At 41.9% G+C, this 12,789-nt stretch overlaps 1 protein-coding gene across 5 annotated transcripts; it reads left to right on the top strand.

Annotated features, from left to right (window-relative positions):
- The first annotated feature begins 2,787 nt into the window (after nucleotides 1-2,787).
- LOC121932776 (uncharaterized LOC112694756 homolog) lies at nucleotides 2,788-10,945 on the top strand. Of its 5 annotated transcripts, none has more exons than XM_042471750.1 (6): nucleotides 2,788-3,069; nucleotides 4,093-4,154; nucleotides 4,493-4,562; nucleotides 5,268-5,447; nucleotides 6,125-6,271; nucleotides 10,562-10,945. In XM_042471750.1, exons 3-6 carry the CDS (start codon nucleotides 4,506-4,508, stop codon nucleotides 10,682-10,684), a joined length of 507 nt encoding a protein of 168 aa, XP_042327684.1. In that variant the 5' UTR covers nucleotides 2,788-3,069; nucleotides 4,093-4,154; nucleotides 4,493-4,505; the 3' UTR covers nucleotides 10,685-10,945. The 5 variants fall into 5 exon arrangements, with proteins under 5 accessions (XP_042327684.1, XP_042327687.1, XP_042327686.1 ...); XM_042471752.1 differs by having other exon boundaries at nucleotides 2,800-3,069; nucleotides 5,268-5,405; XM_042471751.1 differs by lacking the exon at nucleotides 2,788-3,069 and adding an exon at nucleotides 3,229-3,245.
- Nucleotides 10,946-12,789: the final 1,844 nt, after the last annotated feature.

Below are 12,789 nucleotides of genomic sequence, written 5' to 3'. Positions count from 1 at the left end.
GGCCCTAGAACGGATGGGTCCTTGGAAAGCAATCACCTCAAGTGAGTTTTCCAAAGTAGTTTAGGGCGTGGCAAAAAGAGCTCCTATTCTAAGAAAGGTCGGTTATGTGTTTGTAAGGCATTTAGGTTTGTGCGGATCTATAATATAAACTGATGATGTATTTAAGATATTCCTAATTTTGTATTTAAGATATTAGTTCTATACTGAATCACAATGTTAAAATAGCCTTGAATATTTATCGATTTAGATAATTTCTATCTTCTTATTTACTAAAGCCCTCAAACCAGATTATAACATTTACAGAAAGGAAAAGCATAACTTTAAAAACAATCAAAACTATCGCAAGCAGCGCACCGGAAACACAATTGCGTTTAACATATCCAGAAAGCCTCACCGGCAACTAATTAATTAATAAGAAAAATGTTGTATTTAGTATTTTGTTAAATAAAACAATTCATTGTGGAAGCAGTTTAGTACACTTAATTGTGTGGTAGATTTGTAACAATTGTATATTTCAACAAAATTAAATGGCAAGAAAGTTCTTTAATAAGGGACAGAGGCTGCATCCGTATGGCAGAACTAATCCACTTTGACGCTGCTTTAAGTGCCGTGGCTCAATACTATGGAATTCTGGGAACTGGAGTTTTTACTTGAGAGAACACCTCTCTAGGAATCTCTAGGGTCCTCCAGGGCAACTCTGTGGCCAATGTCTGCCAGATTTTGACCATAGAATTGCCCTGGAGTAACTACAAAGGCCTAGTGGAGTGTTCTCTCTAGGCATCTAGAGTTGCGCTGGAGGACCTAGATATTCCTAGAGGACATATTAATAAAATCCGCTAAAGTCAAAGCCGCAGATGTGGAGGGCTGAGTGTATTTTAGTGAGGCACAGGAAGAGTATGAAGTCAAATATCAAAGCGGCAAATCAAAAAGCTTTTTGTATGCCTAATGGCAAACAGAATATTCTGCTTGGTTTGGAAAACGCTGTGTACTTTGTAGAGAGATTTTAATTCAGATTGTTGTTGTGTGCCTTCAAACCGTTTCCAAACTGTTAGGGCGAACCTGTTTTCTTGGCCCAGATTTGTTCAGAGGAGGTTTCCCCTGAGGCTGAGAGAGTGTGACTTGCCCTAGGTCTCCCATTGGGTCTTTATGGCCAAGTGGGTTTCTTCAGAGGTTTGCAATTGCCTTCCTCTGAGGCTGAGGGAGTGTGACTTGCCTAAAATTTACAGTGCTATATAAATAAAGGATAATAATAATAATAATAATAATAATAATAATAATAATAATAATAGTAATATAACCCACTGGGCTTCATGGCCAAGTGGGTTTCTTCAGAGGAGGTTGGCCACTGCTGCCTTCCTCTGAGGCTGAGAGAGTGTGACTCTCAGGATCAATTTCATGGCTGTATGTACACACAAAATTATCTCCCTTCAGCTCTATCTGCATCTCCCTTTGAATAAATAAGCCATATCTGCCTCCTTCTCCCGCCAACGGTCCAATTAAGGAGAGAGAAAGCCCTGAAGGGATTGCAATCGCTGAGGTAAATATTACTGGCGTGGCGCGCTCTTAACCGCCAGCCGCCCGCCTCTCTCCCTCTCCTTCCCCGAATGAGGCAGGCGAGGGCGCCCCCCAGCGGCCGTACCCTTCCGCCATCCTTGGACCGAGTTTGTGGTTGCCACGGCAACAGCGAGAGAGCAGCCGAGGCATTCTACGCATGCGCTCCGCTCTGGGAGGGGCGCCACAAACTACAACTCCCAGAACCCCATAGCCTTGAGCCTCAGGCCATTAAAGCGCTGTCAAACCGGATTACTTCTCCAGTGTGGATGCAGATACATTGTTCACACTATGTTTCAACAATTATGGGTGCGCCTTGTGGTTCTTGTGGATGCCTTCAAGTCGTTGCCGACTCCTGGCCACCCTGAAACTGGGCAAGTTTCTTCAGAGGGTTTTTTGCCATTGCCTTCACCTGAGGAGGCTGAGAGAGTGTGACTCGCCCAAGGTCACCCAGTTGAGTCCTGGTCCATCACTCAACCCATTGCACCACTTTGGCTGCTTCCACACTGCGCCCCTTTAAGCGCTGTAGCTCCATCCCATGGCATCCTGGGAGTTGTAGTTTTATAAGGGCTTTAGCCTTCTCTACCAAAGAGTGCGGGTGCCTCCCCAAAACTACAAATCCCAAGATTCTTAAGGATGGATGGAACCATGATCGTGCCGATGCATCCTAAGAATTAAAAAAAAAAATACAATTCTCTCAATCAGTGTATTCTTTGCAATCCACGGTGCGCATGCGCCAATTTGTAAGGGTTATTTAGGACTGATAAGTACAGTGCGCATGCGCGGAATCTCGTTCAGCGGCGCGTCTCCTGCCCTTCACAACTCGGACTGTGATTGGTTGGGACAAAGACCCAATCAATCGAGTTGATGAGCTTGTTGCTGGGTAGATTTGCTTCACGAAATGTTTCCATTTTATTTCGGACTGAGGGAAGGACAAAGGAAAAATAACTATTCAGGGTTACAGTTTAAAGGAAGAGAAACACATTGCATTCAGATACCGAGAATTATTGACTAACAGTCGTCGATGCCGGCGAGGCGGGAGTGTAGTCTATGGGCCAAAACACACCGCAGACATAATCCAGTTTGAGACCGCTTTAACTGCCCTAGCTCAGTGCTAGGGAATCCTGGGAACTGTAGTTCATTATGGTACAAGAGCTCTCTGATACAGAAGGCTAAATACCTCACAAAACTACATTTCCCAGAATTCCTTATCATTGAGCCAGGGCGTTTAAAGCGCTCTCAAACTGGATTATTTCCGCAGTGTGGTTCGGATTTAGATTGCGTTTCATTCCCCCTTCTATTATGCAAATGGAACGTTCCAAGACGGACTCCGTCAAGTGACGTCACTTCCGGTGCGAGCGCCGCATTTCCGGCGTGAACCAGAAATCCCCTTAGCGTTGAGCCAGTGCGGCTAAAAGCGGTCTCTAAGATGGGCTCCGTCGTCGGTGACGTCACTTCCTGTGCCGGCGCCGCATTTTCGTCGGAAGCCAAAAGCAAGAAAGTGGAGCGTGCGTAAAGGTGAGATTCAAAAGCGGGCTTTCGGTAGCACCACTTCCGGTTTGCATGCGTCATTCCGGGAGCTGGTGCGGGCCAGTTGTCAAGGCAACCGCGTCGTTTTTGTTTACATCACGAAGTTGTTGAAAGCGGTGTCTATATATATATATATATATATTCTTTTCCTTCATGGTTCAGCGGTGAGAGGACGAGACACAGAGAGAGAATGAGAGGGACTGCGTCCACACTGGAGAAATAACCCGGTTTGGCACTGCTTTAATTTGTCTGGCTGTTTGCTATGGAATTCTGGGAGTTGGAGTTTGTTGTGCCCCACAACAAACTCCATCTCCCGGAATTCCATAGCAAACAGCCAGACAAAGAGTCAAAACGGTGTCAAACCGGGTTATTTCTCCAGTGTGGACGCAAATATATCAGGAGGGAAGGGGGGGAAGAGGGAACTTTGACGGTGGAGTGGAAGGAGAAGGATTTCGTTTGGATGTAAAGATGTGGCACTTCTGAGATGCAAAACACGTTTTAGATGCACCTGAGGAAGTAGGCTGAAGTCTAGGAAAGCTCATGCTGCCAACTTCTTTCAGTTAGTGTCAAAGATGCTACCAAATCTCTCTACATACTGGCTTTACAGACTGACATGGCTATGCCTTTGAAGAATCTCTGTTGGTATTCATTAAATAGGAGTAGAAAAGTCCAGGGTCTGAGGAAGGGAATTATAGGGGAAGAACCGCCAAAGAGAAGTGCTCAGCTAAGTTGAAAATGAATCCTGAATGTTAATGAGAGTTATAGTCAAAGAGCTTTGGGACCTTAAGTTTTAACTAGCTTTAGTATAGTTGAGAGTTCTTTAGAATCGGTAGCACTTGAGTTTACACATAGGAAAGTGCTGATGGGGCTTAACTATTAATGAGTAAGTCAAGGCGTTTTTGTTTAATTTAGCAGACTGTTGGTTCCTTTAGGACAGATTGATCTGTTAACTGCAGAAAGGGATAGAATTTTGGTCAGTAGTAACTTGAAATTACTCCTCTCTTCCTCCAGGTATTTTGACATCCATGGAGCCTCCAGGGGCTGAAGCCTAGTTCAGGAACTGAGGAATGGCAGTAAGTAGACTAAATCTGAAACCTTTGGGGGAGCATAGTGAACTCATCCTCATGATCCCCAGTGGCTTTGTGGGGTCATTATTGGCAATTAGGGTGGATGAAAATGGGAACAGTCCACTATGGAGTTTAGCACACAGTTAAAAAAAGTTTACCTTTGCCCATTTAAATCCTAATTCGGACTGCATCTGGATATTATCATACACAAAATGCTGCCAGTGCAGCCCGGGTAACTTTCCTGGTTTTGAAAAGAGGCTGGCATGTGGCCCATGGGTCATAGTTTCCCCGCTTGTAAAGTAGGGCACCCACTGTGCATCAGTATTCCTTCTCTTTCTTTGCAGACAAGCTGTCCCAATGCTTCTCTCCAGCCTGGCTATAGGGAACAAACTGGATTTCAAGCTGTGTGATCAAGTACAAAGATTCTGGTGACTTCCCCCCCCCCCCCCAAATATGAGTCCTAGAGTTATCTGAAGCCTAGCACTAAATATCTGTAACAAGTATTTTAAGGACCAGTTCTGAAACATATTCAGCAAGATTGCAGAATGTAGTGTAAGGCTGATTTGTCTTGGTTGGGGTACTGTGCACTAGCTGTTTAAAGACCAGTTGTTCCATTTCAAATGTTTCCAGCCCTTGCCATGTGGGAGCAGAATTGATGGTGATTCTTTCAATGAAGACAGGAATTGGATTGAATAATGTGTTGCTGTATGGAGATCAAAGAAAAGGAAGGCTGGTAATGCCTTACCTTCAACATTACTTTGAAGTATTACAGATGAGGTGTTATCATCAGTCAACAAGAACAGGGAACCAATAAGGGATCTGTGGCATTATTGGACTGATACCTCCAGTATTTCCCTTAATTTCTCTTTTAGAGATGCTACATAGCTGAAGAATGTGCTTCCTGTCCTTGCTGAAACATCCTCTTTCCATTTCTGTGGTATTTAATTGCTGTGCTGCATAATGTTAGAGACTGGACTTTAATGTAATAATAATAATAATAATAATAATAATAATAATTTATATATATCCCGCCTCTCCATTCATGTAATTTTATACCCTTTCCTACTACTCTCCACTCTGAATTATCCCCTTCCCCTTTGGCTTTTGTTTGCCTTACAGACTCCATCGTTGAACCCTCCACCAGACCTCCCTTTTGCTGCCACTTTGTTCCTGCCCCTCCCTGCCATCGTTTTCTTGGTTGTTGGCTCCTACCTGCTACTCCTTGCCCTGGTTCTGGTCCTCCGTCAGTGTCTTCTGGTAACTCGGGGATTGGATGGAGACAGTTTAAAAGAGCAAAAAGTATTGAATCGTTTCAGAACTTGGAAAATATACTTTTGGGACTGAAGCTCCCCAAATCCCCTAACCATCCTTGGTGGCTGGCTGGAAAATTCTGGGAGTTACACTACAAAAAGATAACTTTTCCAAGCTCTGGGGGATTTTGATGTGGAATGATATACGAGCAGAGAGGTGGAAGACAGGGAGTCTTGGAGATGTCTCAGCAACATGGACGCCATGAGTTGAAGCCACCTCAAAAGGCAGTTAATAACAACAACAACAACAAACAATATTAGATCTATGATTCCCATAGTATGTTACAGTAATGGTGTTCCCTTAAGTATAGCAGCATATAATGGTGTTATAGTTCATTAGAGAGCATGTGCAAAGGGGTGCTAAATTTACCTTGCTAATGTTTAGGACAGTCCCCTCCTTTGCAGAAAATGACAGTATTACATGATAGTCCCCAAAGTATGTGGAAGAAAACACATTTCAACTCCCAATTTTCCATTGTCAGATTGCATGAGCCACCATCCATTGTTGCTGACCTGGCAAATCTGGATTACCTGCAGCATTTCAGTCCAAGAAATAAAGCATGAATGTTTGCATAAATAGGAGAGAGTAGAGATGCAAATGCTTTCCCACTCAAACACCAAGTTGGGTGAACCAAGTTGGGTGTTTCTTTTCTTCTTGTTTCCTAGGCCAGAGGTCTTTGTGCCAATTGCTGTTCTTGTGAAAAGAGGACTTGGCCAAACATGTGTGAATGTTGTATGGCTTGTGCAGAGTCATGTGACTGTGTGCTGCCCTCTCCAGCCCGCTGTCTGGATCGTTGCTGTTCCTGCACAAATGTGAGTCTCTCTGTTCTGTGTTTTCTCCCCAGCCTAACTGACTAGTTCAGTGGTTCTCAAACAGTGGGGCAGGACCTCCAGGAGAAGCAGAAGAGTTTTGGGGGGGGGGGGGGGGGGAGATTTGAAGGCTCTCATCCTTTCTCCTCTTCCTCTTTCCAAATCTTTTTATGTGTAAAATTTACACATGTGTTGAGTTAAATATTGAATTTACTTACATAAAACTGTTCTAATTTGAATAGTATTATTTCCTTATAATATATTAAAATATCAATATACTGTACATGTATTTGCAAGTGAAAATATGCACACTAAATAAACAAAATGTTTTTATTTATATACTATGTCAAGTGGGGAAATGCAGCATCTGTATGTAGATGTACCACTGGACTGGTTGTTTGGAAGTATCAGTGGCCAGGGTTCCAGAGGTTCAACAAACTATACTACTGTCTCATGTGGAAAGGGATTCCATGCTTTAGTAGATGAAAATGTGGAGAGTGGCAATGATCAGCCTTCATCCCCACTGGATCTAGTGGAAAGGTTTCTGATCTTTTTGTGGAGTAGTGGGGTTGAAAGAATAGAGGGACTAAGGAAAACAAGAGAGATTTTGCAGGTAGAATTCCATCTTAATTTTCTAAAGAGGTGCTTCTTAGGCTGCTCATGTGGTGGACCAACAGCATTTTCCTTCAGTGTATAAGGGGCGCAGCCCATTTATTATAGCATTTTTCATTCCTGGAAATTGTTGTGGGCCACCAACCAGAACGTTGTGGACTGATATTGGTTCACAGACCACCACTTTGAGTAGCACTGTTCTGGAGTAGCAACAGCTTACTGGAAGCTTTTATGTGATTGAGTCTGAGCTGGATGGAGTTACACTTTTCCTGAAATCTCAGGTTCATAGCTTGGACATACTCTTGGACTGTCCAGGTACTAAGTTGTGACTGGATGAGAATCTAGTGAGCAGACAGGTGTAGACCATGGTAATGAGCTAAGTAGACCAGGTGATTGCATTAACTAATTAGAAAGGTATAATTGCCTTGTGGGTCTACTGGGTCTTGGGAGCATTCATTGAATCCTGCTCTCCATGCTGCCCTCATGGTAATGTATGCATGCTGCTGAATCAAGATTTTGTACTGTGCTATTGTTCTGTTTTGCTTCAGTTTTTGAGACTTCTGTTAAGTAAAGTTTTGTTAAATTTCCTCAAACCTCTGCTGTCATTTTTTGCTATTATACTCACACCCCAACATGGACTCAGATGCGAGCCTGTCAGCTCATATTTCAGTGGTGACCAGGAATGTGTTTGCAGAGTTAAACTAATGTGGTAGCTGTTCCTGTTCCTTGATAAGTCAGATCTGGCTGTGGTGACACATGCCTTAATTAGATTCCATTTGGATTAATGTAACACACTTTACATGGGTCTGCCTTTGGAAACTGTTCAGAAACTCCAGTGGGTCCAAAATGTTGCAGGCTAGCTACTGACATGGACTGGTTACAAGGTTTATTACCCATAGAAAGGTGGCAGACTAGAAGGGTCCCCATCTATTATGACAATGTTACTTTAACTGTTGTGGAAATTAGCTTAGCAAGAGGCTGAGTAACCTTAGCACCATTTCCACCTGTTTATACCAGTAATAACCGAAGAGAATGCCAGGTTTTGGGGTGAATTAAGAGGTTTTTATTTAGAAAATATGCAAAATGCAATCACACACAATAGCAGTTCACATTGCACACCATTCAGAGCTAAGTGAAATAGAAATATGGAAACTGGATAGCAGAGTTTGATGGATTTGCAGGGGAGTGACAATTACCTGTCTGATGAGTGCTGGGGTGTCTAAAACTAGGAGGTCTGAGGGTATCACAGGTGCATACATGGAGGGCAGCCTGGGACAAATGTATGCATACTGTGAGCATGCCAAGAAAGCTGGAGTGGTTCAGAATGGGAGGTCTGAGAGCAACCCAGAACATAGAGCACAGAGTTGTACGTTGGCTGTGTGCACAGAGGCTAGGTTCCTGGGACCAAGATTTATACCTAAAATCTAGTCCCACGCAGTGGGCTATCTTGGTAAGTAACAAAGACTAGATGTCCTTTCCCAGGAATCAACAGTCGGATTCCAGACTGGTTGATGGCTTTCATTTTGAAGTTACAAAAACAGTGATTAGATCAGATATTCCTAGGATGGATGGACAGGGAAGTTTGGCTGGGAGGATGTAACACACCCATCTAGATTTGATTGTTCCATTACCTGAATGCACCCATGTCTTGGGACACGCTCTTTTGATCTTGGGAATCTGACCTAGTACTGTACAGTATTCCTGAAAGGTCATCAATCTCTCAAAAACATGCTGTCTCCAGATATAAGATATGAAATGTAGGGACCCAAAAATATGGCACCAGGTAGGCAGGGTGTGCTAACAGGTAATGAAATGTCATTGACATATTATTCCTAATCTGTTCAAAGTTGTTTATAGATATTGATACAAGTGACAGTGCAGGTTAACCATGTAAGTCTCATGCTGAAACAGCTTCACTGGCAGCTGGTCTATTTCTGACCAGAATTCAATGGGCTGGTTATGACCTTTAAAATCCTACACTATCTAGACTGTTTATCTAACTGTATCCCCCTTTTCTCCAACCATATCTCCCATGTCTCAATGGGGACATTTTTAAACGTGTTTCCCTCATATGAGCTGCCCAAGGGTCCCACCACCATCATAGATGCAGTTAGTGAGGACATAGGAGAGAATCCTTTCAATGACTATAGCACTCTCTCTTACAGGAAGTTCAGTTAACCTCCTCCCTGCTCTCTTTCTGCCAACTGCTTAAGAACTTTTTATTTAGGCAGGTCTTTGACTGATTTTAATCATTTTGCAGAGAGGTGTGTTTCTGTTTTTATTTTGTATGTTTTTAATTATAATTTTAATATGTTTTAACTATGTGTTTTTAACAGAACCAGTGTTTATAATAGTATCTTTTTAGCTAAACTTTTATTTTAAATTTTGTAAGTTGGCCTGGGTCCCTTGGCAGGAGAAAAGTGAGATACAGTATACATCGAAGAAATAAAATCCAGACACAATGATGTTAGATTTGGCTTTGGAAACAGTTCTATTTGGCATGTTGCCAAGAGACACAAACTTTATTATAGATTTTCACTATCTGAGAAGCAATTAGATGGTGCAGTAACGGATGCTTCTCAGATAGACTTCTTTCTTGGGAATAGATTCCCTACTCCAGTTAATACAGAAGTTGGCCTTGGAAGAAATCAGATATTGCAAACTTCTGTGACTATTTACTAAGGGCTGTAATGTGACATTGAATCCCTGTCTTAGAAGAGGCCCTTTTCTCTCAGGAGAGAATACCTCTTCCATGGTCATGCCTGTTGCAATACATTTGTGATCATCTTAAAAACAAAAAGGGATTTTGACCCCAAAGCAGTTGTTTTTAGGATAAGCACAGTTGTGAAACTTAATCAACTCACTAATAGACCAATTGTATGGGTTTTAACTGATGCACTAAAGTGGCACTCTTGTATGCACTTTGACAGGAGCAAGCATTAATTGAACACAACAGAGCAGAACACACACAGGACTGGGCTGCACAATATCTTCAATTGGATGGCAGCCCTGAGACAGTAGAGAGTGACTGAGAAATGAGTTAGTTTCTGGGTTGGAGAGCAGTTGGTCAGGCATGGCTAGGAAGAAAATGCACTTTGAAAAAACAGAGAAGATTGAGCTCTCTTCAAAGCAAAAACTGGGAATTGATTTTCTTCCCCTTCTGGGAGGTTCAAATTCTTCCTGCATGAATAATGAAAGCCAGCATGTTGTACATTAGGAATTATGAGGTCCCACTGATGAGATCACAAGTTACCTGAGTTGTTTCAGGCAAGGAGACTCTTTAAAACAGCAATACGTATTTTTTAAAAATCGATCTAAAATCCTGTCTTAATCAAAATAATCTAGAACAGTGAAGAAAAAGAGGGAGGGATCAGATGGGTCAGAAATGGAAGTGGGAAGACAGAGAAGGAAGACCTGCAGAAGGTGTTCTAGAGCAGGGGCATTCTTTTCACACACCCACTACACAGAAATCATGAAGGAACGTGACCTCCATATTCAGACCTACCTTCAGAACTGCTCATATCCATCTATTTTTATTTATTTTAAAAAATATTTATCTCCCACGTTTCAGTAGTCTTGTATTAGTGATCTGTTGTTCCCAATCTGTTGAAGGATCTTGATAGATAATGATACAAGTGATAGCGCAGGTTAACCATGTATGTATTCCTTTCTTTCCAACAGGGCTGGGAGCCAGGGACATGCTCCTTTCCTCGCTTGTGTCCTCTCTGTGACTGTGCCTGCACCTACCAGCCCCCGGACTGTCAGAACATCAACTGCATTTGTTTTGAGATCAAATTGCGTTAAGAGACTCCAAGCCTTAAAAAAAAAAAAAAGATAGGGAAATATGACTCTTCCTCAGAGCTGTAGGTTGCCATGAGGATCTCTTCATATAAATGGTGGACATGTAGAATGGGCATTGGCTCAGGCTGGCAAAATCAAGTATCCCAATGCAAGGGAGACTTCTTTTTTCTGTTGATTTTTTACTGCTGTCATTTTTATAATGTGTGTTTGATATTATTGTTTTTATAAGAATTGCTGCATTTTATAATAAAGCAAATTACACAGCCCCTGTGTTTGTCTTTAATAGAGATGAAATGGAGGGCATTTGCTGCAGTGAGGAATTCAGTTGCTAGATTTGGGGAAAAGTTTAAGCACTTGCACACTTCTTGGACAACAAAATGAAATGTTGCATGTTTCAGGGGGAGCTGAAAGGGACTAAGATGATATTATAATGCCTATGATTCTTTAAAAAAATATCTCCCATTTGTCTTTCAGTGAGCAAAAGCTTTCTTCTATAGTCATTCACTGCAGCATTTTTTTCCAGGCACAGGAAATCATGCTACCTGAAAGTCTTGATATATGTGGTAAGTTATCAGTGACATAAGTGAGCACTGAACTCTCTTGAAGAACTAGACTTGAACTTTCATATATGGGAGTCAAGGTGGCAAATAATGTAGGATGTATTTGTCTTGTATATCTATATATGTTTTAAAATTTAAACAAATTCCAGATATAGTTACTAGTTAGGAGAGGGGAAAAAATCTCAAATTTTTAATTGCATGTATATTCCATCTTCTCTCCTTCCCTTGCTTGAATTAGTCATTCTTCTGTCCTCCCACAAAATGTAAGGGAAATAGATTTAAGGGATAGATGATCACCAGTGAACAGTGCTTTGAAGGAGGCTTCTTCAGCCTCTTGACAGAAACTTTACTATGTTACTCTGCCTATCTGTAAACATTATCTGGGTCTTAATGTTTCCCTTTAGAAGTGAACACCTCTCAAAAATACTGAGTTTTCTCAGTCATATACAATTGGCCTTCCACATTTGTGGCTTTGAATTTTGTGGATTTGATTCTTTGTGGGTTTGATTAATACTGTCTCTCTAGGGATCTCTAGGTCTTCCAGTGCAGCTCTGCCACATGTTGGCCATACAGTTGTGTTGGAAAACCTCGAAGTTCCTAGAGAAGACATTTCTCTAGGTGCTTATAGGTCGCCCAGCATGATTTTGTGATCAGCGTCTGGCAAATGTTGATCATAGAGAGTTGCACTGGAGAACCTGGAGATCCCAGACAGGTGTTCTCTTAGGTAAAAAGAATAGTGTTTTTTTATTTACAGTTTTTCCATATTTATGGGGGTCCTTCACTTCTAAGTCCAGCAGATGTGGATGAACCACTGTAATCTTTGTGTCTTTGCTGTATTTTTACCAAAATTTGACCTGCTAACCAAGTAGTCTTGTGTCATAGCAATGAGCCAGAAAGCCCTGAGCTTTTGTTCATGCAAAAAATCCCTAAGGGCATACTTTGCATGTCTGTGACTACAAGATGCAGACCCTTATATTATTCAGGTGGCCAGATCAAGGAAAGAGCCACATTTGTCACAATCATATTAGTCCAATTAAGACTTCTAGAAAGATCAGAAGGAGGGACATACGCATCTAAAAATTCATCTGTTGATTTTGTCACCTCCACATCCTTCCACAAGTTCCAACCAAGGAACAGAGATCACTGTCTTCTTGACTCAGGCATGTGGTTAAAGAAAGATCTGCATAACATGAGGGTGATGATTACTCACAAATGGCTCTGGATGACCATGGAAAGCAATGAACAAGTGCAAAGAAGTGATGCAGGGGGGCGGGAGGAGAGTCATTATGGAATCTGTGCTGTTAGTTGGATTATAGGATCATCTTCCAAGCAGCTAATCTAACTGAGCCTATATATTTCTGCTCAGAGCATCCCTTAACACCCAAGAAAAGAAACAGGTTAATCAGCTTTCATATTGGCACCAGCCCAGACAGCACTAATTTAAAATTATCAAGTTAGGTAAAGAGAACTTTATGCCAACAAGAGTTAAACTGGCATGCGGTCTATGCTCCCATTTAAAAAAAAACATTGATTTCACTGTAGATGTCA

The sequence above is a fragment of the Sceloporus undulatus genome, chromosome 6 (genome assembly GCF_019175285.1).
Source record: "Sceloporus undulatus isolate JIND9_A2432 ecotype Alabama chromosome 6, SceUnd_v1.1, whole genome shotgun sequence".
Classification (NCBI taxonomy): domain Eukaryota; kingdom Metazoa; phylum Chordata; class Lepidosauria; order Squamata; family Phrynosomatidae; genus Sceloporus; species Sceloporus undulatus.
The sequence above is the reverse complement of the archived record's forward strand: the minus strand, read 5'-3'. Positions and strand labels throughout refer to the sequence as shown.